Source organism: Ranitomeya imitator, chromosome 3, assembly GCF_032444005.1.
Source record: "Ranitomeya imitator isolate aRanImi1 chromosome 3, aRanImi1.pri, whole genome shotgun sequence".
In the NCBI taxonomy this organism is placed as follows: domain Eukaryota; kingdom Metazoa; phylum Chordata; class Amphibia; order Anura; family Dendrobatidae; genus Ranitomeya; species Ranitomeya imitator.
The window spans coordinates 434,599,978-434,627,687 of record NC_091284.1 but is presented as its reverse complement, the minus strand read 5'-3'; the positions used below and the strand labels follow the sequence as shown (position 1 = coordinate 434,627,687).

The following is a 27,710-nucleotide window of genomic DNA, read 5'->3' as shown; positions in this document are numbered from 1 at the left end:
TAAGGTACATGTGATGGGCAACATGTGATGCATTTATGATGATTGGATGGGGCAGATTGCATTTTAAATATTTTCCTCTGTAACCCAAAATGGTCTTGATTTGCTCTCAGGAAAAATAATCAAGAATCGAATTAGGTGCTACTTTCGGTGGCAAAACAACTGCAATGGAACCTGTGTTGGACCTTCCCATTTTTCTCTTTGCAATTGCAAACCACACATACATAAAGCTTTGTCACCTTAGCTAAGAGAAGCAATGTCCGACTTGTGCGAGAATCAGCGTGCTTTTCTCTGAGATGGAAGAGCTTAGGTGACATTATTGCAGGGGAGAAAAACCGAAGACACAAGAAACTTGTCACCGCAATGAACTTCACATTCTGAAAAACACACAGGACGAATAGAGGTTAGTAGCATTATGGCTGGCTATTGTTTAAAGAAATCCTTGAAAATGTTTACAAAGTACCCGATCATCTATAAAATACAACCAGCACTATGAGGCTGTCACATTGACCGCCCAACCCCTTACAGACAAATGAAAATCAGTTATAGTATTTGTCGCAAAAATCTTGGGTCTATGGGTATATAAAAAGCAATACAATGTAAAATAAAGTAAGATAAAAAATTATTTTATCTATGCAAAACCTTAAATAAAAGAACATCAGTTTCAATTTGGAACAATAAGAATCCCTATGTGTCTACCCCCCAAAAAATATTGAGAATGCAGTATTTGAGACTTCGGCGGCCCAGAACAACCCCCAACCATGAAAGGATTAATGTGGTTGTTCAAGAATAAAAAAAAAATATTTAGCCATAGCCCAAAAGAAATTGAACACAATTTAACAATATATCTTCTTTCATTCATACTGCCCGAAGCCCTTATTCCAGACACTGTCTCACAGTTCAGCTTTTCCGATTCATGTTTCATTTTGACTAAAAAAAAAACAGAGAGCTTCCTCCCTCCTCTGGATGATGAGAATGAAGGGGGCTGGCTGACTGGCTCATTACAACAGCTAAACTAAGCACATTCTATATCAATGAATTAGCAGTGATTCAGAAGGACGCAACGCTAAGGCTGCCATCACACTGGCAGTATTTGGTCAGTATTTTACCTGAGTATTTGTAGCCAAAACCAGGAGTGGAACAAACAGAGCAAAAGTATAATAGAAACATATGCACCACTTCTGTATTTATCACCCACTCCTGATTTTGGCTTACACATACTGAGGTCAAATACTGACCAAATACTGCTAGTGTGATGGCAGCCTAACACAGAGAGGGAGACAACAGCTGAAAAGGGAATCTGTCAGTAGGATCAACCCTCCTGAGCTGTGTATATGGGTATGTAGGCCATAGGAACGGGAATAAAGTGATACCATGGAATCTTGATAACTCCCCTTTTATTTATAATAAAGCTCTGGAGGCAGATTCTCATACAGATCAGCGTCCTTCCCATAGTCCTGAACAGCTCATTTACAGATAAGAAAAATGTGCATTTCTTTGGAATAAGACATCAGATCACAGATCAAGATATCATTTTAGTCAGCTTCCTTTGTATTGTGGTCTTCAATTTTGCGTTCTATAGCTGTCTATAACTCACATGAGTATTATGTCTGCGTCACCTTATTTGGATTATATCCAGGAAAGATCTGTATTACTATTTTTCTGAGTGACTTATCATACCCTGCATGCGTTTTCCTTTTAATCTACTGTATATGTGTGTTTATTGTCATTTTTGAGTCAATAAAGGTTGTTTGTATTTGATTTGATTGGGCATTGACTTCTTTTCTTTGTAGGTTTTTCTTTTAACAAATGGCAAGGTTTTTTTTTCCACTTAAAGCGCCACTCCAGCATTTTTTTTCCTTACTATTTCACCCCCGGAGTGTATCATTGATCTATGTTCCCTGCCCATAGTAATATAGTTACTGGCTGACGGCTTCTGATGTTCTCGGCACCGCTTTGGTTGTCTTCTGCAGGTGTTGTGACCTGCTGGATCTCTCCAATGTTTGCTGGGTTGACTGGAAGTCACTTCTCTATGTAAGTCTATGAGAGCCAGAAGGAGGCCATTAGAAGGTTCTCATAGACTTACATTGAGAGCTTGTGACCATTAGCTGTGACTTCTGAACAGGATAAAACTCCACATATACTAATAAGATCAAAGTAGCACCTCAAGGACAGCGGATGACCCCAAAGACAATATTCAGTGTGTAATAGTGCATAAATAATGCATCTTAAACAAACCATGTGTTTATTTTCTGGAAAGCGTTCCTCCACCCTCTTGAACAGTTGCCGAAATGTGGCCCGTATGGTTACAGGACAGATCTTCACTGACTTGGCTATTGCTATTAGGAGTTCAGTAAGATAAGACTGAAGATGCTGGGCGCTCTGAAGGATTATTTCACTCTCCGTCTGGATCCGATGTAAACCTGAGCACCTGAGAAGAGAAAAACAACATCTGAAATACACAGCTAGAAATAAAAGTTATGTACCAGAATCATTTTACATTTAAAGGGGTTGTCCCTATTTTAATCAATAGTTCTTGGAATAATAATAAGTTCCACAATTGGATGTGTTAAAAAAATGTTCCTGTGCTGAGATAATCTTATAAATGTGCCCCCGGCTATGTACTGTGTAATGGCTGTGTCTGACCGTGCAGGAACATGGTCTGATCATATCACATCTCCTGGGCAGGGGAGGATGTAATGTCTGATGTACGCGCACAGAGGTAATGGAGAAATTAAGTTATCCGTCTTCTCAGCAGCTGCGATGAGATTCTCTAATGCGAGAGAATCTGATCACAGTAAGGTGAGACTTGGATCAAACTCTGGCAGAGTTTGAGCTGAGTGTCATTAGCATAATCGGCCCAATTCTCTTGCATGAGACAATGTATGGTGGTAGGAGCAAGACCAAAAACTGACGAAATTCTGAGGGTAAAAACTGACATGCTGACCAAGCTCTGATGAAACTCTGATCGAAAACACTGATGAAACTTGGACTGGTCTTTTGCGTACAAGAAAAATCACCGACGTGTGAAGGACCCTTGCTGACCTATGTGGCACTACAGAGTCAGTTTTCTCCTTTCTAGAGGAAAGCTTCTTGACATACACCGATAACACAAAATGCACTTTGCATCTGATTTGCATGATGACATTGCCTGCAGATTCATACAATGATACAAATATGTAACCTAAGTGATTTCATGAGCCAGATCTGATATCACTGTATGTCAGAAGCAATGTCAGCACAACAACGATGTAGGCATTCTGTTTCCACGGCTGAGCTTCTGGAGAGAACCTGAGTTCCTCATGCCCAACGTCAGGTTGAGTAGTATAATCTGTGAAGCGTTCCACTATTATAATAATAATGTACCATTTGACAGAATAATGAACAGATTAGAATTTCTGAAGAGAATCCTTCCAGTCTGTATGAGCAGTACTAGGTGAGAGCTGTTTTTCATGATTTTGGTTGGACCTCCTGCTCAATGACGCGCTATGGAATTGTATGCTACATCAAGTAACAGCATGGACAGTTCTGATTGCACAGTGATGATTCAGGCCAACCGGCTGTGCAGGTAACCGCAAAGATAAGACCTTTACCACTGAAAAACATCAGCCTATACTTGTGATATGCTATTATTCTATAAGATGGCCTTCTGCTGTTCCGTCATGACAATGACCCTGTTTAAGGGCCACGTTTGGCGTTGAAAAAGTTATCATATTTATCCATAGTCTTGGTCTGAAAAATAATGATCCACAAGCCGTCTGCGCCACCCAAACTCTTGTGACGTATAGAAAGAAATATCTGCAGCCCTATAAAATCACAAAAATACCTTTTCAAGGTGGCCGAAGGGTATTTCAGCAGTTTAGGTATTAGATATGCAGGAAGCACATATCAAGAATATATTCAGATGTCACTATATTTTAGACCATATAATCGATTTTTTTTTTAAATCTAGGAGTATTGTATAATTTTAGCATTTGTAGAATAAGAGATAATGTAAATACTTTTATGCCCAAAAATGACAAAAGTATTCTCAGAGTGACACCTTTATTGGCTGACCAGAAAAAAAATATATTTGCAAGCTTTATATAAAGTTTTTCTTGTTAGCCAATAAACGTATCACCCCGAGAATACTTTTGTCATTTTTGGGCATAAAAGTATTTACATCGATTAAATAGTATCACAATATACCAAATTAATTTTTGATTGAACATTAGATTCAAAGTCCAAAAGAGAAAGTTTTGTGTCTTTCTCCATGTGCTGTGGCAAATACATGCACCTCTGTTTCACTGGTATTTTGCCTAGGACAAAAAGAAACTGATGTAGAGTAAGTTCACACAGGGAATTTTCCTGCGTTTTTTTATGCTAATTTTCAGCTGTTTTTTACAATACCAGCTAAGCCTATGAGATTTCAGAAATCTCATGCACACACATTTTTTTTGTCTGGTCAGTATTTTGTGCTTTGCTGCGTTTTTTGGACATAGAGCATGTCACTTCTTTCAGCGTTATTCCAGCGTTTTTCAGCGTTTTCCACCCATTGACTTGAATGGATGGTGAAAAAATGCTGCAAATACGCAGGTTTACTTGCAACGTATTTGCTGTAGAAAAGTCAAGGACAGCCAGATGTGACGTCACACTCGGCTCTGCTACATCTAGATGGCAGGCTGCATGATGCGTTCATGCAGCCTGTCATCCAGCAGAGCAGAACCGAACCCCATTCACTTGAATGAGGGGTCCAACAATACAGTATGTGACACGCTGTTATATGCATGACAGCGCAGCAAACACCGCTTCTGATCGGCGGTGAAATCATCCCCGCTAGCCAGAGAGCCGAGCTTCCCATGCTGTCAGAAGACAGCGGAGAGCTCCGCTGTGATCGGAGGTGTAAACTTCACCTCCGATCACTGGTGTCAGCTGATGGGACTACAGCTCCCATCATGTGACACCTACAGCTGCTAATTACAGTAACAGCAAGAGTGGTGGATGGGGATTTCATCTGCAGCCCCTGTGCTATAAATAAATAATTTTTTTTAAAAAACGGCGTGGGTTCCCCTTTATTTTTGATAACCAGCAAGACAAAACTCACAGCTGGCGGCTGCAACCCCCAGCTGTCAGCTTCAACAAGGCTAGTTATCAAGATTAGAGGGGTCCTCACACTTTTTTTTAAATTATTTAAATAGATAGTTTAAAAAAACGGCTTGGGTTCCCCCCCATTTTTGACAACCAGCCTTGCTAAAGCTGGGGGCTGGTATACTCAGGCTGGTAAGGGGCCATTGATATAGGACCCCCCAGCCTAAAAATAGCAGCCCACTGCTGCCCAGAAAAGGCACATCTATCAGATGTGCCAATTCTGGTGCTTTGCCCACCTCTTCCCACTTGCCCTGTAGCGGTGGCAAGCAGGGTAATAAGGGTTTATGTCACCTTCCTATTGAAAGGTGACATTAAGCCAGCTTAGTAATGGAGAGGCGTCAATAAGACACCTATCCATTAGGAATCCTATAGTAATTAAAGGGTTAAATAAACACACACACATGCAGAAAAAAGTCTTTTAATGAAATAAAACACCACACAGTTTTGCAATCTTTTTATTATTCTGCCATTCCAAGCAAAGCCATCGATCTTCTGTAATATAAAAATAAAATAATAAACCAACAGTATACTCCCTGATCCGTCACAGTCCGATATAACGAGCGTCCCACGCAGTATCTGGGGGAGATAAAGCTTATAACCGGGAGCGCTGCTAATGGGACCCCGCCCGGCTGTAAGCTACTGGGGAATGAATGAGACGCAGCGGGCGCAGGCTCCGTAACTAGCGGTGACATCACTGAGCCTGCGCTCCCTCACAGCCTGACCTGAGGTAACCTCTGCACCGTGGGAAAAGGATAACGTAGGTAATGTATCTATCTACAGTCATGGCCAAAAGTATTGACACCCCTGCAATTCTGTCAGATAATACTCAGTTTCTTCCTGAAAATGATTGGAATCACAAATTCTTTGGTATTATTATTTTCATTTAATTTGTCTTAAAGGGACACTGTCACCTGAATTTGGAGGGAACAATCTTCAGCCATGGAGGCGGGGTTTTTGATTCACCCTTTCCTTACCCGCTGGCTGCATGCTGGCTGCAATATTGGATTGAAGTTCATTCTCTGTCCTCCGTAGTACATGCCTGCACAAGGCAATCTTGCCTTGCGCAGGCGTGTACTATGGAGGACTGAGAATGAACTTCAATCCAATATTGCAGCCGGCATGCAGCCAGCGGGTAAGGAAAGGGTGAATCAAAAACCCAAAAACCCCGCCTCCATGGCTGAAGATTGTTCCCTCCAAATTCAGGTGACAGTGTCCCCTTAAATGAAAAAACACAAAAAAGAATGAAGCAAAAAGCAAAACATTGATCATTTCACACAAAACTCCAAAAATGGGCCAGACAAAAATATTGGCACCCTCAGCCTAATACTTGGTTGCACAACCTTTAGCCAAAATAACTGCGACCAACCGCTTCCGGTAACCATCAATGAGTTTCTTACAATGCTCTGCTGGAATTTTAGACCATTCTTCTTTGGCAAACTGCTCCAGGTCCCTGATATTTGAAGGGTGCCTTCTCCAAACTGCCATTTTTAGATCTCTCCACAGGTGTTCTATGGGATTCAGGTCTGGACTCATTGCTGGCCACCTTAGAAGTCTCCAGTGCTTTCTCTCAAACCATTTTCTAGTGCTTTTTGAAGTGTGTTTTGGGTCATTGTCCTGCTGGAAGACCCATGACCTCTGAGGGAGACCCAGCTTTCTCACACTGGGCCCTACATTATGCTGCAAAATTTGTTGGTAGTCTTCAGACTTCATAATGGCAAGCAACCGGTCAAGCAGTTCAATGCCAGAGGCAGCAAAGCAACCCCAAAACATCATGGAATCTCCGCCATGTTTGACTGTAGGGACCGTGTTCTTTTCTTTGAATGCCTCTTTTTTTCTCCTGTAAACGTTATGTTGATGCCTTTGCCCAGAAAGCTCTACTTTTGTCTCATCTGACCAGAGAACATTCTTCCAAAACGTTTTAGGCTTTTTCAGGTAAGTTTTGGCAAACTCTAGCCAGGCTTTTTTATGTCTCAGGGTAAGAAGTGGGGTCTTCCTGGGTCTCCTACCATACAGTCCCTTTTCATTCAGACGCCGACGGATAGTACGGGTTGACACTGTTGTACCCTCGGACTGCAGGGCAGCTTGAACTTGTTTGGATGTTAGTCTAGGTTCATTATCCAACATCCGCACAATCTTGCGTTGAAATCTCTTGTAAATTTTTCTTTTCCGTCCACATCTAGGGAGGTTAGCCACAGTGCCATGGGCTTTAACTTCTTGTTGACACTGCGCACGGTAGACACAGGAACATTCAGGTCTTTGGAGATGGACTTGTAGCCTTGAGATTTCTCATGCTTCCTCACAATTTGGTTTCTCAAGTCCTCAGACAGTTCTTTGGTCTTCTTTCTTTTCTCCATGCTCAATGTGGTACACACAAGGACACAGGACAGAGTTTGAGTCAAATTGAATCCATGTTAACTGGTTGCAAGTGTCATTTAGTTATTGCCAAAACCTGTTAAGTGCCACGGGTAAGTTACAGGTGCTGTTAATTACACAAATTAGAGAAGCATCACATGATTTTTCGAACGGTGCCAATTCTTTTGTCCACCCCCTTTTTTATGTTTGGTGTGGAATTATATCCAATTTGGCTTTGGGACAATTCTTTTTGTGCTTTTTTTCATTTAAGACAAATTAAATGAAGATAATAATACCAAAGAATTTGTGATTGCAATCATTTTCAGGAAGAAACGGAGTATTATCTGACAGAATTGCAGGGGTGTGAATACTTTTGGCCATGACTGTATCAATCTATCTATTCTATTAATCTGTCTATTCTATCTATTCATTCTATCTATTCATTCTATCTACAGGAAGTTGTTTTTTTTTCTCTGTGTGTACTCATCTTTATTGGCATGCACAAAGAGAAAAAAAAACGCATGGAAAAAAAGCACCAAAAACTGCGTGTTTTTGGCGCAGCTTCTTTCCTGCCAAGATGATCTGGTTTTGCTGCAGAAAAAAAAATGCTGCAAAAATGCCGTGTGTGAACTTACCCATATATGTTTTAGCATGTCCTGTGATGATTTTTAACTGAAATACTGCCACCACGTGGTTGGATGACCAAATGACATGCTAATACTTTTATATATGTGGGCCAATTGGAGGGAACTTGACACCTAATTGTTTATACTGTAGAAGATGCCATGCCACCCACTTACCAGCTAAGAGAATAAGGGCTTGGGGAGAATGATGCCGCACCACCCACTCACCAGTGTAGCAGAGAGTGGCTCCTGCTGCATTCTGCGCCCACATCGAATGTACAGAGTAATTTGGGCACTATCAAGTAAAATGTGGGGAGTGATAAGGAAGCCGTCCATCCAAACTCACTCCAATGTGCCTTGTGGGGCTCGCGCTACACTAACCTGTGTGTTTGGCTTAGCTGCTGCTCCTGCTTATCAACCTGTGGCTAGTCGGTAGTCGCTCCTGCTTCATTCACTGTCAACAATGAAGCACTATACATGAATGTACATTATGATGTCGGCAGTATAAAGCAGAGGAGAGTGGTCGTCTCCGGCTTGTAAGCACACCGATTCTTGCTGCACTCACTGCCCACAACAAAGCAATGTGTTTTGATTGTGTAGCAACTCACTCAGGAAGATAGGTAACACACTGATAACTGCAACTGACCCTTTCGGTTCCTGTACAGACTAGAGATCCTTACCCCATAGTCCATAGTGGTTCCTGCGTGAGCTGAGATAGCCCTAACTACAGACTAAATAATAATTCTGACCTACGCTGCCCGAAAGGCAGTCAAGCGCTTAAAGGGAACCTGTCACCAGTTTTGTGAAATAGTAGCTAAAAATATCACCTTATTCAACGTCTGCTATGCATTCCCTAAATCCTTATAGAACCCCCTGACTCTCGTTGTATACTCCTGAAAACCTTTTTTAACTTCTCCCGCGCTGTATGGAAATCTTCTCAGTCCAGCTAATGGGCATCCCTCCCCCCGACTTCTGCTCACTGTCCTCCTGACATGGATAACGTCCCAAATTGCCATGCGACATATCACGCTTTAGCTGCTTTATGACAAAACTGGTGACAGGTTCCCTTTAACCCCTTTACCCCCAAGGGTGGTTTGCACGTCAATGACCAGGCCAATTTTTACAATTCTGACCACTGTCCCTTTATGAGGTTATAACTCTGGAACGCTTCAACGGATCCTGGTGATTCTGACACTGTTTTCTCGTGACATATTGTACTTCATGATAGTGGTAAAATTTCTTTGATATTACCTGCGTTTATTTGTGAAAAAAATGGAAATTTGGCAAAAATTTTGAAAATTTTGCAATTTTCCAACTTTGAATTTTTATGCAATTAAATCACAGAGATATGTCACACAAAGTACTTAATAAGAAACATATCCCACATGTCTACTTTACATCAGCACAATTTTGGAACCAAAATTTTTTTTTGTTAGGGAGTTATAAGGGTTAAAAGTTGACCAGCAATTTCTCATTTTTACAACACCATTTTTTTAGGGACCACATCTCATTTGAAGTCATTTTGAGGGGTCTATATGATAGAAAATACCCAAGTGTGACACCATTCTAAAAACTGCACCCCTCAAGGTGCTCAAAACCACATTCAAGAAGTTTATTAACCCTTCAGGTGTTTCACAGGAATTTTTGGAATGTTTAAATCAAAATGAACATTTAAATTTTTTTTCACAAAAAATTTACTTCAGCTCCAATTTGTTTTATTTTACCAAGGGTAAAAGGAGAAAATGGATCACATCGCGTTGCTCTGGGGGTCTCAGGGAAGCCCGCAGGGAGCCCCCTCCCTGCGCGATGCTTCCCTATACCGCCGGCACACCGCGATCATGTTTGATCGCGGTGTGCCGGGGGTTAATGTGCCGGGGGCAGTCCGTGACCGCTCCTGGCACATAGCGCCGGATGTCAGCTGTGATAGGCAGCTGACACCCGGCCGCGATCGGCCATGCTCCCCCCGTGAGCGCGGCCGATCGCTATGACGTACTATCCCGTCGAGGGTCAGATAGGCCCAGAGCACCTCGACGGGATAGTACGTCTAAGGTCAGAGAGGGGTTAATGTTCCTACTAAAAAAACAGAGGGCAGAACAGAGTGCAAATTACCTACAGAAGGGAAAGTGTGCTGGAATAGAAAGAGATCCCAGAGTGAGTAAAACAAACCACGAAATACAAAATAAAGGATTAAATACGTACTGCTAGACATTATGCCGCCTACTTCCTAAAATGAAACAGAAGATAGGTGTGATAACACCAATGGTGTCACTGGTGCTTGCTAGTGGGCCCTATCAGGGGCAAGGGAACGAGCGCAAGGAGTGCAGGAAAAAGGCACGCTGTGTGCAAAGACCTGACACTAAGCAGTGAGTTCAGGACCTGGCACTGAGCAGTCACATGATCAGGGGGCGGAGTCACTGCGCGTGAGTGCAGGGAAGGTAACTGAGTGCACGGAGTGCAAGACACAGAAAGTAAAACGTGGTCAAGGAAAGCCGAGCGTCAAAAGCCAAACGAGAGCGTAGTACCTAGGGATAAGACAAAGAGTAAATGGAGACAAGCCAAGGGGCCAGATAACTGGAAAGGACAGAGCAGTACAAAGCAGGATACAGAGGCAAGAGTCAGGGGACGAACCAGGTCATACACAGCAAAGCACACAAGCATAGAGGAACAACGTTAACGGGCAAGTAACCTGGGTCAGCAACCACAAACCGAGAATACGGAAGTATCACAAACACTAAATCCAGGAACTGCCAACATTAAATACCCACCCCAGAACTAAAGAGAGGCGAACTAAAATTAACCCTGACATGACCAGGATGGAGGCGGAACCATCCTGTGCAGGTACATAACAATACGTGCGGGGTAAAGAACATAAACAACAGAGAAATAAACCTTTCGCTGTCTGGCTTAAACTACATTACTACAGTATGACTGGACATCCAAATGAGACTATCACCAGCAGGAAATACCAGCAGGGAGAAAGTATATAAAACCACACCCAAAAGGTGATGGGGCAGACAAATGAGTAAATGAAAACACCTGTTACCCTGAAAAGACTGAAGCAAGGATAACAGAAATTAAACAGCCAGAGAAAAGGTATATCTGCTGAGGTTCGGCAGACAGAGACGCCGACCACAAAGCATAGGTCAAGGGTTTGAACCCAAATGCATGACACAATGTACAGAAATGTATAGCATTATTTGGGTGTTAGCAAGCACCAGGGGGTCAGTTCTTAGTGGCTCCTGTGCCAAGCACTTCCTGCAGCCTAAACACAAAGGGAGTGGTTGTGGAGAACACTCACCTTCTGGATCAATGGCACCTTCGCCTCCATTCAGGTCATGCTGTATATCGAAGCACTTGGAGGAGTAGAGTGGAGAAGAATGCCACATCATCCAACTGCAGAGAGTGGCTCCTGCTACACTGAACTGCACATTGATTGAGCTGCTTCCGCTCAGAGCCAAGATGAAAGTTTTCAGGGCTGGCGTCAGCACCCAACACACCCGGGCAAGTGAAGGGGCTCTGAGCAGGCAGAGGGGCCCACTCGCCGTCGAAGACACTGGTGCGCCATGGGGGCCTGGTGCTTGTGCCAGTGCAGGGCCCTGGCACTTGGGATACTAACCTCTCCCTGTTCCACCGCTGCAGCGTCTTCCGCATCCTCTGACTGTGACGTTCAGGTCAGAGGACGCAATGACGTGACTAGTGTGCGCCCGCTGCCTGAGCAGCCATAATGCAGACAGCCGGAAGATGCCAGCACTGAGGAGTCTAGAGCAAAGCAGCGGCCAGCGAGTAGAGGTGAGTATTTCATATTTTATTAATGTCTGGAGCATCTTATGGGGCCAATTACATATGAAGCATCTTATTGGGCCAAATACATATGGAGCATCTTATGGGGTAATGACACAAGGAGCATCTTATGGGGCCAATTACATATGGAGCAGTATATGGGGACCATCATATATGGAGCATCATATGGGGCCAATTACATATGTAGCATCTTATGGGGCCAATTATATATGGAGCATAATATGAGGCCCAATCTGTTTGACGTAATATATGGGGCTGAACATATATTGGAGCATTATATAGTACCCATTATATACTGTATGGAGCATTATATGGGGGCTATTCTGTTTGAAGCATTATATAAGGCCCATCATATACTGTATAGAACATTATATGGGGCTCATTATACTATATGGAACATTATATTGGGCTCATTATACTGTATGGAGCAATATATGGGGCTCATTATACTTTATGTCTGTAAGGAGCAATATATGGGGCTCATTATTCTGAATGGAGCACTATGTAGGGCCCATAATACTGTATGGAGCAATATATGGGGCTAATTATTCTGCATGAACCAACATATGGGGCTCATTATTCTGCTTGGAGTTCTATGTAGTGCCCATAATACTGTATAGAGGACTATACTGTCCGGTTTCTGAGCAATTGATTTCACTCTTGTAATGTAAGTGTGAGATCTTTTGGAACACCTGTAGTGGACTCGCAGATCCACAACAACGAACCTCCCAAGGGTGAGCTGACCAGGTAGACCACCCCCTATGCAGGGAGCGTTAGGGGCAGACCAAAGGGAGACTATTGCCGTAGAAGTTGGAACCCAGAGACAGGTAGTACGAGGTACAAAATAGAGAAGCTGGGCGTAGGACGGACAGAGAGGGGTAAGATGAAGTACAGTTTGGTAAGAACTGAGCACAGGCGAGACCAAAGGAGCACTGGGAAGGGGAAGACACAAAGGAAGCAGGACAGGACAGAGACACCAGACTAACAGAGTACGGAAAGGACACTGGGAAGGCTGGACTGGACGAGGAGACAAGGAAGCCTGGGAAAGACAGAGAAGCTGAACTGGCTGGACAGAGCGGAGACTCAGAAAAGGCAGTGCAAAGACAAAGGTGGACCTGAGTCACAGAAGCACAAATGACAGACAGGAAAGGAGCTGAGGAAGGAATCGCCTTAAATACATGGAGTGCTGAAGGACTTCCAGGGCCCGGTCCTCCAGGATCAGAGAGGAGATACAGTGTACCTGTAAATCAGAAAGAGGAAGTGCTGGAGTGGGCGGTGCGCACGCGCACCCGACGAGAACCAGGGAGCGGAGAAGAATGAAGGAGAGGACGCGCGCCTGCAGGAGGAGCGCGCCGCAGCGCGTAAGTATGAGCGGGGGGAGCGGCGGTGGTCCCGGCAGCAGGCACGGCCGCAGATGGAGTGGCCGTGACAGTAAGAAAGTTACATCTTTGGCATTGTACTATCCCTATATTTCTCTGCCGTATCTGTGCATCATGAATTGCGGTATGTGTTAAAGGAGCCCATTGAGACTCTTTTGCCTGGGGCCTATGAAATCCTGGAGCCAGCCCAGAAAGTGCTGTGCAGAAATGTACTGTGTGATGTTGGCAGTATGAAACCTGCAGAGAGTGGCTCCTGCTACAATAAATATATTGCAAAGCGACTTGGATATTTTGTGTATTCCAAATAGCTGATGCCTTCACATTAGAACTATTATTCCTAACTCCCCTAAGTAATTTTTGTGAGCGTGGATATTTATATATAAAGATTGCAGAAAAACTCTGCCCTTAATTGGATACATTTCCTATTACAGTCACCGTCGGGCGGGACAATAATAATAATAACTACGGTAATGATTTTTGTTAATGGTCATTATTAATTAGAAGAAGCAAGGTATTTTTAGATACAAGCTACGTGCAACTTCACAACACAACATCCAACTACCTAATAAATCAGAACCTTTTACCGGAAGCTGCAGTATATAAAGCATTGTCAGGCCACACTAACACATTTCCTAATAAATAATGCTTTAGCAGCATAACACAATTTACATGAAGTCAACTGCAGGTTAAGGATGGGCAAAACCTCAGTTTATTGGACGTGTTTAGTAATTTACTGGCAGACTTAATAAGCTTTGCTGTTAGATTAAGACCTTCAAGAAATGTACTTCACTTTCCTCTTGATATTTTCCAAACAGTCAGCAGAAGGTGAAACATGCAACCTTAGCTCATTGTTAAGGTTTACGCAGAACTTTATGCAATAAGACTCCTAGAGACCAGTAATGCATGTCATATTAAAATGATGCTCTGCGACAAAAACAAACTCCGCTCTGTTACATTTCTATGTATGCACAGGTCGATGATGCAGAAGTAATGCACCACTGTTTCCTAGCAGGTCAGAATGTGTCTTCACAATGTGAATCTCAGGAAGTCCTGATCATTTACACACTGTTCTGAAATCACAGAAGTAGAAAACTCTTGTAAAGGTTTATTCCCATGTTCATTAGTTGAGATTTTTTGATAAGGCTTTTAAAAACAATCAATTTTGCAATTTACTGCTTATTAATTTTTTCAGCCATTTTTTAAGATACTATTTGTCTTTTGTTCATAGCTCGTTGTTTTGGAGACCAACCGCCTCTGCTAGACAGCAGAAAATGAACAGCGCTTACAAGCACTTTGCTTTGGAGCTTGTAAGGACTGTTTTGAAGCTGGAATTGCAGGAGGGCGCTGCTACCTCTTAATTCTAGAACCAGAAACACATGGGCTACTTGCACAATGAACAAGTCTGTAGGAACCTGTTCACACACCACCAAGAAACTTGAAGACACAAAAGAGCAAAGTGAGGTCAAAAATACTCACACTGCTCAGTAAAAAAACTCACTGCTGTAAAAAAAATCACAGTAATAAGCAAGTGCCAGTCAAAAGATGGAAAAACAGGGTACTTAGTTGATACGTTTTTGTGCAAAAAAATGTATTCTAAGCTGCTCCACCAATCGTCAAGGTATACCCATATAGAGCAGTCCTACCTAATGTATATAATCCCTATCTGATGTATTTAAACCTGATCATCTGTATAGTACCTGTATAAGCAGGGTTCAGAGAGAGGATTTTCATGTGGACATGCTGGATGGAACAGCTTTGATGCAAATGACCCATAAGGAGTGGTGGACTCCCTAGTCTTGTAGAAACAAGAGAACAATTACAGAACCAGAAACACATGGGATACTTGCACAATGAACAAGTCTGTATGATTAGTGGAGCAGCTTAGTATACTTTTTTTGCAAAAAAAAACCATATCAACTAAATACCCTGTTTTTCCATCTTTTGACTGGCACTTGCTAATTACTGTGATTTTTTTTACAGCAGAGTATTTTTGACCTCACTGTGCTCTTTTGTGTCTTCAAGTTTCTTGGTGGTGTGTGAACAGGTTCCTACAGACTTGTTCATTGTGCAAGTAGCCCATGTGTTTCTGATTCTGTAATTGTCCTCTTTCTACAAGACTAGGGAGTCCACCACTCCTTATGGGTCATTTGCATCAAAGCTGTTCCATCCAGCATGTCCACATGAGAAATTCCCTCTCTGAACCCTGCTTATACAGGTACTATACAGATGATCAGGTTTTTAAATACATCAGATAGGGATTATATACATTAGGTAGGACTGCTCTATATGGGCATACCTTGACGATTGGTGGAGCAGCTTAGTATACATTTTTTTGCAAAAAAAAATGTATCAACTAAATACCCAGTTTTTTCCATCTTTTGACTGGCACTTGCTTATTACTGTGGTGTGTGAACAGGTTCCTACAGACTTGTTCATTGTGTAAGTAGCCCATGTGTTTCTGGTTCTGGAATTGTTCTCTTGTTTCTACAAGACTAGGGAGTCCACCACTCCTTATGGGTCATTTGCATTTGGAAAAAATGCAAGAAAAAACGCATCAAAAACGCGCAAAAAACGCAAAAAAAACGCATGCAGATTTCTGGCAGAAATGTCAGGTTTTTGTCAGGAAAATTTCTGCCAGAAATCCTGACGTGTGCACATACCCTAACAGAGTATGGAGCGGACACTGGGAAGGCTGGACTAGACGAGGAGACAAGGAAGCCTGGGAAAGGCAGAGAAGCTGAACTGGCTGGACAGAGCGGAGACTCAGAACAGGCAGTGCAAAGACAAAGGTGGACCTGAGTCACAGAAGCACAAATGACAGACAGGCAAGGAACAGAGGAAGGAATCGCCTTAAATACATGGAGTGCTGAAGGACTTCCGGGTCACGGTCCTCCAGGATCACAGAGGAGATACAGAGTGCCTGTAAATCAGAAAGAGGAAGTGCACCAATGTTGGAGTATTGTTTTATTACCATTGTTTTAATATTGTTGTATTATAATAATGTCACACGAGTGCTGCAGCCCATCAGGCCCCTGGTCGTCTGCAGCTGATTTCATCAGACAGAGCTATTCCATCTAATGGAACTGAGAATGACTGAAGCACTTAAGTAACATTACAGTGTCTCATCATTACCGGGATACACAGCTCTGACATTGAAATAATGGCATTGGTAAGTAGTATATGTTGTATTTTGTATGTAGAATTTAACAAGAGTTGTCCATTAAGTGATAAATTGTGGACCACTGGGGGTTGGACCACTGATACCCCACCAATCCTGAGAATGGAGCTTTGCTATTTAGCTGTCAATACATAATGAATGAAGTGATGTTGTGCATGCTTGACCATCCTTCCATTCACATGAAGTCTCTAAATTCCCATTCTCTGATCAGTGATTCCCAGCAATCAGCAACTTATCACCTATTTTTTAGATAGGTGATAAAGTATTATACCAGACGAACCCTGTTAACCCCATTTTACACTCATTTCTAAAATCTCTTTTTGCACAACTTACCCTGCTTCTTTTATCTCTACTTTACTGGGGTCAAGTTCAATATATTTTTTCTCTTCAAAGATACGATTTATTGTTGGTCCAACCACACTGTGTAGATATTGGGTTCCAGCCACCTATGAAGCAAATAACATCTCAAATTAACAAGGACATAACAAATACCGGGTCCATAATGAATATGGACCCAACTCCATTCCCATAGGCGTGGAGCCGCATATTCATTACTGTAATGAGCGATACCATGTGACCGCTCACTACAGGAAGAAGCTGCCGGCGCCTGGGAAAAGACGTGCAGGGACGCGCCAGGAGCAGGTGAGTATAACACAGTGCACAATATTCACCTGCTCCCCGTTCCACCGTCGGCGCCGCTGCGTCTTCCACGTCCTCTGCTGTGACGCTCAGGTCAGAGGGCACGATGACGCAATTAGTGCACGCCGCCCTCTACCTGAACCTCAGTGCAGAGGACTGGGAAGACACAGCGGCGGTTGGCGGTGGAATGTGGAGCAGGTTAATATAGCAAGTGCCTGGGGCACTATGTCATTTTTTATTTTTTTAATCGCAGCAACAGCATATGGGGGCAAATATCTGTATGGAGCATCTTATGGGGCCTTGTGCAGCATTATATGGGGCAAATATCTGTATGGAGCATCTTAAGGGGCTATGTGCAGCATTATATGGGGCAAATATCTGTATGGGGCCATGTGCAGCATTATATGGGGCAGATATCTCTATGGAGCATCTTATGGGGGCCATGTGCAGCATTATATGGGGCAAATATCTGTATGGGGCCATGTGCAGCATTATATGGGGCAAATATCTGTATGGAGCATCTTATGGGGCCATGTGCAGCATTATATGGGGCAAATATCTATATGGAGCCATGTGCAGCATTATATGGGGCAAATATCTATATGGAGCCATGTGCAGCATTATATGGGGCAAATATCTGTATGGAGCATCTTATGGGGCCATGTGCAGCATTATATGGGGCAAATATCTGTATGGGGCCATGTGCAACATTATATGGGGCAAATATCTGTATAGAGCATCTTATGGGGCCATGTGCAGCGTTATATGGGGCAAATATCTCTTTGGGGCCATGTGCAGCATTATATGGGGCAAATATCTGTATGGGGCCCTGTGCAGCATTATATGGGGCAAATATCTCTACTGAGCATCTTATGGGGCCATGTGCAGCATTATATGGGGCAAATAGCTGTATGGAGTATCTTATGGGGCCATAATCCACATTTGTGGAGCATTATATGGGGCAAATGTGTCTATGGAGCATCTTATGGGGTTATAATCAACATTTGTGCAGCATTATATGGGGCATATTTTAATATGGAGCATCTTATGGAGCCCATCATAATCTGTATGGAGCATTATATGGGGCGTATTTTGTATGGAGCATCTTATGGGGCCATTATGGACTGTATGGAGCATTATATTGGGCTCCTGATTCAATATGGATATTCAAAACACTTAAACTACTGATGTCTCAATTAATTTTACTTTTGTTGGTATCTATTTTAATTTTTGAAATTTACCAGTAGTTGCTGCATTTTCCACCCTAGGCTTATACTTGAGTCTTTAAGTTTTCCCAGTGTTTTTGTGGCAAAATTAGGGGGTCGGCTTATACTCGGGTCAGCTTATATTCGAGTATATACGGTACTTAACATAGTAACATAGTAACATAGTAACATAGTTAGTAAGGCCGAAAAAAGACATTTGTCCATCCAGTTCAGCCTATATTCCATCATAATAAATCCCCAGATCTACGTCCTTCTACAGAACCTAATAATTGTATGATACAATATTGTTCAATATTGTTCTGCTCCAGGAAGACATCCAGGCCTCTCTTAACAAAAAGTGTTAAACAACTGAAATTATGACTTATTTTCTAGGTTCTTCAAAGTAGCCACCTTTTACTTTTATTACTGCTTTGCACACTCTTGGCATTCTCTTGATGAGCTTCAGGAGGTAGTTACCGGGAATGGTTTTCACTTCATAGCTGTGCCCTGTCAGGTTTCATAAGTGGGATTTCTTGCCTTATAAATGGGGTTGGGACCATCAGTTGTGTTGTGCAGAAGTCTGGTGGATACACAGCTGATAGTCCTACTGAATAGACTTTTAGAATTTGTATTATGGCAAGAAAAAAGCAGCTAAGTAAAGAAAAACGAATGGCCATCATTACTTTAAGAAATGAAGGTCAGTCAGTCCGAAAAATTGGGAAAACTTTGAAAGTGTCCCCAAGTGCAGTGGCAAGAACCATCAAGCGCTACAAAGAAACTGGCTCACATGAGGACCGCCCACTGGCGTAGGAAGGGGGGGGGGGGGCGGGCCGCCCCGGGCGGCACAATGCGGGGGGCGGCGTATCGTAGTCCAAAGCTGTGACGCTCCTCCGACTCCATCACCACTAGTGCTCGGAGTCGTTTCTGCAATCTGCATCAATGAGACGTTGCAGATGAAAAGGGGCGGAGTATGGTGTCTTTAAAGAGTGGAAAGTCTTGTGGGGGTGGCCGCGGCGTGCATGCTCCTCAGCACAGTACGTGCACACATCTCCATAGCCCAGGACACTGTAACACCCCCCCCCCCCCAGTCAGAATGGACTGAGCCAAAAGACCTTTCCTGACGTTCATACCTGTGATCAGTCACGTGTGTGGGAGGAGTCACACTGTAGGCTGAGCTGTATGTGCTCAGTGTACTCGCTGTGCTGTGTACTAACTGTGCTGTGCTGTATGATGGTAAGGCAGGGTTATGTAGTGCGCAGTTACAGTATGTAGTTGTACCGATGTATGTACAGTATGAGTGTACAGTACATGAGAATGTTCTGGTAAGAAGTTCGGCTAGGTGTTTGTTATAGGGGAACCACCTCGCTCTGCACCTTCTGCCGTATACACTGGGCTGGCTCTGCACCTTCTGCCGTATACACTGACTGGGCTCTGCACCTTCTGCCGTATACACTGGGCTCTGCACCTTCTGCCGTATACACTGACTGGGCTCTGCACCTTCTGCCGTATACACTGGGCTCTGCACCTTCTGCCGTATACACTGGGCTCTGCACCTTCTGCCGTATACACTGACTGGGCTCTGCACCTTCTGCCGTATACACTGGGCTCTGCGCCGTCTGCCGTATACACTGGACTCTGCACCTTCTGCCATATAAACTGACTGGGCTCTGCACCTTCTGCCGTATACACCGACTGGGCTCTGCACCTTCTGCCGTATACACTGGGCTCTGCACCTTCTGCCGTATACACTGACTGGGCTCTGCACCTTCTGCCGTATACACTGGGCTCTGCGCCGTCTGCCGTATACACTGGACTCTGCGCCTTCTGCCATATAAACTGACTGGGCTCTGCACCTTCTGCCGTATACACCGACTGGGCTCTGCACCTTCTGCCGTATACACTGGGCTCTGCACCTTCTACCGTATACACTGACTGGGCTCTGCACCTTCTGCCGTATACACCGACTGGGCTCTGCACCTTCTGCCGTATACACTGGGCTCTGCACCTTCTGCCGTATACACTGGGCTCTGCGCCGTCTGCCGTATACACTGGGCCAGCCCAGTATATACGGCAGACGGCGCAGAGCCCAGCGACTGGGCTCTGCGCCGTCTGTCACTGGGGCTCTGCGCCGTCTGCCGTATACACTGGGCTCTGCACCTTCTGCCGTATACGCGGGTCTCTGCTCCTTCTGCCGTATGTGCGGGGCTCTGCGCCTTCTGCCGTATGCGCGGGGCTCTGCACCTTCTGCCATATACGCGGGGCTCTGCGCCTTCTGCCGTCTACGCAGGGCTCTGCGCCTTCTGCCATATACGTGGGGCTCTGCGCCTTCTGCCGTATACGCGGGGCTCTGCGGCTTCTGCCGTATGTGCGGGGCTCTGCGCCGTCTGCCGTATACGCGGGGCTCTGCGCCTTCAGCCGTATACGCGGGGCTCTGCGCCTTCTGACGTATACGCGGGGCTCTGCGCCTTCTGCCATATACGCGGGGCTCTGCGCCTTCTGCCGTATACGCGGGGCTCTGCGCCTTCTGCCGTATACGCGGGGCTCTGCGCCTTCTGCCATATACGCGGGGCTCTGCGCCTTCTGCCGTATACGCGGGGCTCTGCGCCTTCTGCCGTATACGCGGGGCTCTGCACCTTCTGCCGTATGTGCGGGGCTCTGCACCTTCTGCCATATATGTGGGGCTCTGCGCCTTCTGCCGTATACGCGGGGCTCTGCGCCTTCTGCCATATATGTGGGGCTCTGCGCCTTCTGCCGTATGTGCGGGGCTCTGCACCTTCTGCCATATATGTGGGGCTCTGCACCTTCTGCCGTATGTGCGGGGCTCTGCACCTTCTGCCATATATGTGGGGCTCTGCGCCTTCTGCCGTATACGCGGGGCTCTGCACCTTCTGCCATATATGTGGGGCTCTGCACCTTCTGCCGTATGTGCGGGGCTCTGCACCTTCTGCCATATATGTGGGGCTCTGCGCCTTCTACCGTATACGCGGGGCTCTGCGCCTTCTGCCGTATGTGCGGGGCTCTGCGCCTTCTGCCGTATACGCGGGGCTCTGCGCCTTCTGCCGTATACGCGGGGCTCTGCGCCTTCTGCCGTATACGCGGGGCTCTGCGCCTTCTGCCGTATACGCGGGGCTCTGCGCCTTCTGCCGTATACGCGGGGCTCTGCGCCTTCTGCCGTATACGCGGGGCTCTGCAACAATAAAGAGTTTTGTTTCTATGCGCGTTGTCCTTACTATTTTTGGTAACCTTTGTGTGTATTGAGCCCAGGGGGGGGAAGGGGGGGGGCGCCAAACTCGGGAACAGCCCCGGGCGGCAAAAGCTCTAGCTACGCCTCTGGGACCGCCCCAGTAAAGGAAGACCAAGAGTCACCTCTGCTTCTGAGGATAAGTTTATCCAAGTCACCAGCCTCAGAAATCGCAGGTTAACAGCAGCTCAGATTAGAGACCAGGTCAATGCCACACAGAGTTCTAGGAGCAGACACATCTCTACAATAACTGTTAAGAGGAGACTTTGTGCATCAGGCCTTCATGGTAAAATAGCTGCTAGGAAACCACTGCTAAGGACAGGCAACAAGCAGAAGAGACTTGTTTGGGCTAAAGAACACAAGGAATGGACATTAGACCAGTGGAAATCTGTGCTTTGGTCTGATGAGTCCCAATTTGAGATCTTTGGTTCCAACCACCTTGTCTTTGTGCTTCGCAGAAAAGGGGAACGGATGGACTCTACATGCCTGGTTCCCATCGTGAAACATGGAGGAGGAGGTGTGATGGTGTGGGGGTGCTTTGCTGGTGACATTGTTGGGGATTTATTCAAAATTGAAGGCATACTGAACCAGCATGGCTACCACAGCATCTTGCAGCAGCATGCTATTCCATCAGGTTTGCGTTTAGTTGGACCATCATTTATTTTTCAATAGCACAATGACCATAAACACACCTCCAGGTTGTGTAAGGGCTATCTGACCAAGAAAGAGAGTGATGGGGTACTACGCCAGATGACCTGGCCTCCACAGTCACCAGACCTGAACCCAATCGAGATGGTTTGGGGTGAGCTGGACCGCAGAGTGAAGGCAAAAGGGCCAACAAGTGCTAAGCATCTCTGTCAACTCCTTCAAGATTGTTGGAAGACTATTCCCGGTGACTACCTCTTGAAGCTCATCAAGAGAATGCCAAGAGTGTGCAAAAAGCAGTCATCAAAGCAAAAGGTGGCTACTTTGAAGAACCTAGAATATAAGGCATATTTTCAGTTGTTTCACACTTTTTTGTTAAGTATATAATTCCACATGTGTTAATTCATAGTTTTGATGCCTTCAGTGTGAATGTACAATTTTAATAGTCATGAAAATACAGAAAAATCTTTAAATGAGATGGTGTGTCCAAACTTTTGGTCTGTACTGTATGTAGTTAATTTTGTAAAGTAACTTTGCAGTAAATGGCACCCATAAATTTACAGTAATGGACAGGAGTATGTTACCAGCAGCAAAGTTGCAGAAATTGATATACTGTTAGAAACCCACTGAAACACAAAATATAAGTGATGCATTCTGACAGCCTTCAGCAACTACTCTGAGATTGGGGTTGGCTACCAGCCATGGAATTCAAAAATAATACAGTGTGTAGAAGGGTCATAATTTCCCAAAGAGGCAGCTGCAATTAGCCAGAATTGTAATAATTGTGCATAGTATATGTAGAAGTTGCTTAGCTCCCTTCAAGGAAAACTGAGCTTTGACTACTATAAAAATGTATAAAGTAATGAATTTGACAAAAAAATCAAGATGATAAAAGGGATATTCATTGTGAGTTGTCACACTTTAGGAAAATACGATACAAACTGAAGAGAAATAGACAGCTTACCTTAAGAAATGATTCCATAGACTTAGAAGCCAAAGAGTTACTTCTGAATAATGTGTTTGGTTCACCTGTTGTAAGTAGAAGATACCGGTAAATTAAAACGAAAGATTTATTATATGAGACAGCAGCTACAAACTTGTTTTTTTTTTATATGTATACAATCTAATACATATCTTGTTACGATCCTGACTAACAGCCTGAATAATCCAGAATAATGGCCAAAGAACTGCAAGCTTCAGAGCTGGAATATCCCAACAGTCCTTGGTGTGGCAACATTTACGATTGTGATTTGTTTTTAACATTCCTCACACCATGCACTATACAGAACAAGGATTACATCACTAGCTCAGTTAAAGGGGTATTCTCTAGTTTGGAAGTTATCTTCTTTTCATTGTATAGGGATTAACTTCCCAGTCACTGGGGGTCCGACTGCTGGGACTTCTACTGATTCCAAGAAAGAGGGCGTGTAAATGGAGTCGTGATTGATCATACGCATTGCCGCTATCTTCAATAATCCCATTAAGGATAAATGTTGCTGCCGTGTACGGTGTACATGATTGACCAGCACTCCATTCACATGGGGCTCTTTTGAGCTTGGGTTCTGGGATAGGCAGGGGTCACAGCAGTCAGACTCCTAACCAATGGGAAGACATCTTTTACCCCACAGATAGAGAATAACATCCAAACTTGATGAAATTCCTTTAAAGCATCGCTCAATAGTTTTCTATTCATGCAGGGGTGGAGTGCTGCCACTACTCTAAATTCCCGGCACCTAGTATTATACTTACCCGTTGCTGTGTTCCTCTGCTACCAGCACCACTCCAGTCGGTCTCCAGCAGACTGTGATCTCCCGGATGGGTCTGAAAGTCACAATTCAATGCAAGTCTTTGAGGGCCAGAACAAGGATCTCATGGACTTGCATTGAGAGCTTACGCCTATTACCTCTGACTTTCAGTCAGTCAGAAGTTGCAGTCACAAAATGGCAGCGCAGGACTGAAGCGGCGCCGGGAAGAGCTGAAGACGGCGGCTGGTAATTATGATAATAGGGTTTTATTAATGACACCACTCCAGCGCTGAAATAACAAAAATGCTGGGGTGGTGCTTTAAGCTTTTTCAAGTGTATTTTAGAAGTTTAATTATTATTTTTTAGCAAAAAGCAGAATTGTGAATGCAACTGTGGGCAAAAATACACTCATAAAAAAACTCAATTTTTATGATGGTTTTACCTATTATCTTGGCTACAGATTCCTTACTGAATAGTGTTTATAATTCCTCTGTGTGCCTGTATACTTCTTTCAATGCGTCTCAGACTTCTTGATAACCTTAATCATTAAATTGCAGGAAGTCAGCAGATATGATTATGAGGAGACACTCACATAAATGCAGGTCTGTGACTTTGGATGTGCACCAGTACTCCAAAATAAGTGTTTCAAATGGATAAAATTCTTTACAACACAATCTTTTTTTCACAACTGCAAAAGGGCACCATTAAAATAAATTCCACTTACTTGTTTTGTCGAGTTCTAGTCTGAAAAGCAGATCCAAGAACTCCTTCGCTAGCCCTTGCCCCAAAAAGATTTTTACTAGGTTGGCCGCCACTTCTTGTCTACATTCAGCCGATGTGGTCTCATCGATCAAAGTTATTAAATGTCCACTTTTTTCCTAGTTAAAACAAGTTACATTAAGGATTTGGTTAAATCAAAACATGCAGGAAATTATTATACAGCAATAGCGATCTACGGTAATACGTATGCGGTTATTAACTCGCCCCAGACAATAAGGGAAAGAAGCACCAAATGTGGGAATTCGACCCCAGGTAAGTCTTGTTTGTCCAGATGCCACCACATAACACAGGATTTTGTATGTAAACTTTTAACCCATTGGCAGTGGGGATAATGGCGGAGTCCTGTACTCATCACACTCAGTAGGTGATTCTATGAGCCACTAATTCTATTAGGTTCAATTACACTGAATGGTGCTCAATGTCAAGTAATATGAATTCTAAAACATGTGGCTGTATAAATCCCACTGAAACTTTCAAAACCAGAGGGATCTGTTGATTATAATCTAATGCAAATAGTTAACACCTATGTTTATTTTTGTATAATTTTATACATGGAAATTTTATTTTCCTTTCTTATAAAAAAAATTTTAAGCTTGTAGTAAAGCAAAAAATGTTTTGTTAACAGTCAAGAAGTTTTTCGGATAATGAAATAGGCCTACCATGGTGTAGCTGATTTTTTCAATTACTTTTTGACATTATATACCGATTACCGTATTTTGCGGATTATAAGATGCACCGGACCATAAGTAGTAGCAGAGCATGGCACTCCTGACAGCAGGTGCACAAGTAGGAGCCCAATCCGTCATATAATAACTATGGAGAACTTGGCACTCAAATGATGTATAAAAAAGATGATTTATTTGCAATCCACAGTGATCATATATGACGTTTCAGTCTCAGTTCAGCTTTTCTTCAGATATACGGATTGCCATAGAAGAATATAGGAGTCAATGCTTAAGCTATACAGGATACAATGTGTCTAGAAAGTGCGAATACCACTTAAAGTGAACCTGTCAGCAGGATTGTGCACAGTAACCTACAGACATTGTCAGGTCGGCGCCATTATACTGATTAAAATGATACCTTGGTTGATTAAATCCATCTTGTTGCTGTTCTTTTATCTTTATTTTAAGTTTTGTGCTAATGATATGCTTGTGCCCTAAGGCGGCCTGTGGGGGGTCTTCATGTGGTGCTCTACTTAGGTATTCATAATGCAGACTGCTGACAGGTCACTGATCCCTCAGTGACTGCCCCCTAGTTTGCATAATAATATAAAAAAACTGACTGAAACACCCAAATATAAATCAGTTCTGAACAGGTGCTTATCTAGAGTCGCCAACTCATATACAATGAAACAGATAAGGCAGCACTCTGTAGCGCTATAGAATGCAAACATAAAATATGAAAATTGATTTGCATTACTGCACTAGAAATACAAAAAATTGAGAATGCTTTGCACATAAATTGGCCAATTCATGTGTACCTGGCAGCCACGTTAAGGCGATTCTCGTTGCCAGGTCCTAGTTTGCATAGTGAATATCTGTATACACTTAAAAAAAACAAAACCTTCTCCTGCCGGCCGTGGTACCTGCTTGCAGCATAATCGCATGTTTAGTGTGCCAATAATATATGTTCTTCATGTTACTCAGCTTGGAGAAAAAAAACCTGAAAATTCCTATTTCCGAGCTGCTAGTGCGCAGGTGCGGGCGGCGCCATCTAAGAGGAGAAATTATGTTTGATTCTCCAGTAAGATGGCGCCGCTGGCGCATGCGCAGTAGCGGCTATTGGATCAATGTTATAAACAGCGATAGCAACTACTGCGCAGGTGTGGCGGGCACCATTTTCAAATTGATATTTTTTTCTCCAAGCTGAATAACATGAAGAAAATGTATTACTGGCACACTAAACATGCGATTATGCTGCACGGCAGATGCCACTGCTGACGCCTGCCTGCAGAAGGTTTTTTTTTTTTTTTAAGTATATAGAGACATTCATAATATAAACTAGGGGGCAGGTCCTGAGGGATCAGTGACCTGTCAGCAGGGAGCACTATCAATACCTAATCAGAGCACCACATGAAGCCCCCACAGATCGCCTCAGGACACGAGCATATAATTAACGAAAAACTGAAAATATAGATAAAACAACAACCACAAGATGGATTTCATCACCCCAGGTATCATTTTAATCAGTATAACGGTGCCTACCTGACACTGTGTATAGGTTACTGTCCATAATCCTGCTGACAGGTTCACTTTAAGGTATGGGACCTATAGTAGTCAGCAGCAGAAGCAGGGTGATGCTGCGGTGCCTGGTGTCGGCACTGGTGAGTGGAGTACACTTTCTCAGTGATATCCCTGCAGTGAGCTTCGGGAAAACTATCTCAATCTGCGCATGTGCCGCCTCCAGTGGCCATTTTTCCAAAGCCCACTGCAGGAATATCATAGGGAATGTTACGCCGTCATCACCGCCTTCCCAGGTGCCCTTTCATACTTACCGCTCCACGGCGTCCCAGCGCGATCCCGCTTCTTCTTCGGCGTCTTCTCTTCTGCTCTAGCAGCCGGCTTCTGCTTCTGGTCGGGTGTGCGCGCGCACTGGATTTCACGGCGCACGCGCACCCTCATCTCTTTGATTTATGCCGCTCCTTCTACTCTGCTCTACTCCCCTGGAGGACTCAGACCCAAAAGGTATGCTGCCACTCTGCTTATCAGGCTGCCTCTTCCACCTGGCGGTGCCTGATTATTATTTGTATATTGCAAGTGTCTCTGGCCCTCTCGTCTCCCAGCGTACTCTCCTGTCATCCCTCCGTTCTACCTTGTGGATTGTCTTGTGCCTGACCCATGTCCCTCTTCTGGTTTTTCTTTTAGTCCTGGTCATCCATTACCTCCGTCCCTCCAGTATACCTGAGTTCCTGCCGTTCCAGTCTGCTCTCTTACCCTCGTCCGTGTTCCTGTATCTTCGCCTGGCATTCCGTCCTGATCACCCATTTCCTCCATTC

General features: G+C 44.0%; 1 protein-coding gene across 5 annotated transcripts in view; it reads right to left on the bottom strand.

Annotated features, from left to right (window-relative positions):
- LOC138670188 (ras GTPase-activating protein 4-like) overlaps nt 1-27,710 on the bottom strand; it is a 324,283-nt gene that overhangs the window by 32,606 nt on the left and 263,967 nt on the right. For all 5 annotated transcript variants that reach the window (XM_069757300.1, XM_069757303.1, XM_069757302.1 and 2 more), the window contains 5 exons: nt 24,657-24,810; nt 23,152-23,216; nt 16,791-16,903; nt 2,236-2,428; nt 237-374 (listed from right to left, as the gene is read on the bottom strand). In XM_069757300.1, the coding sequence (XP_069613401.1) occupies nt 237-374; nt 2,236-2,428; nt 16,791-16,903; nt 23,152-23,216; nt 24,657-24,810 (663 nt within the window). The remainder of the gene's footprint in view (nt 1-236; nt 375-2,235; nt 2,429-16,790; nt 16,904-23,151; nt 23,217-24,656; nt 24,811-27,710) is intronic.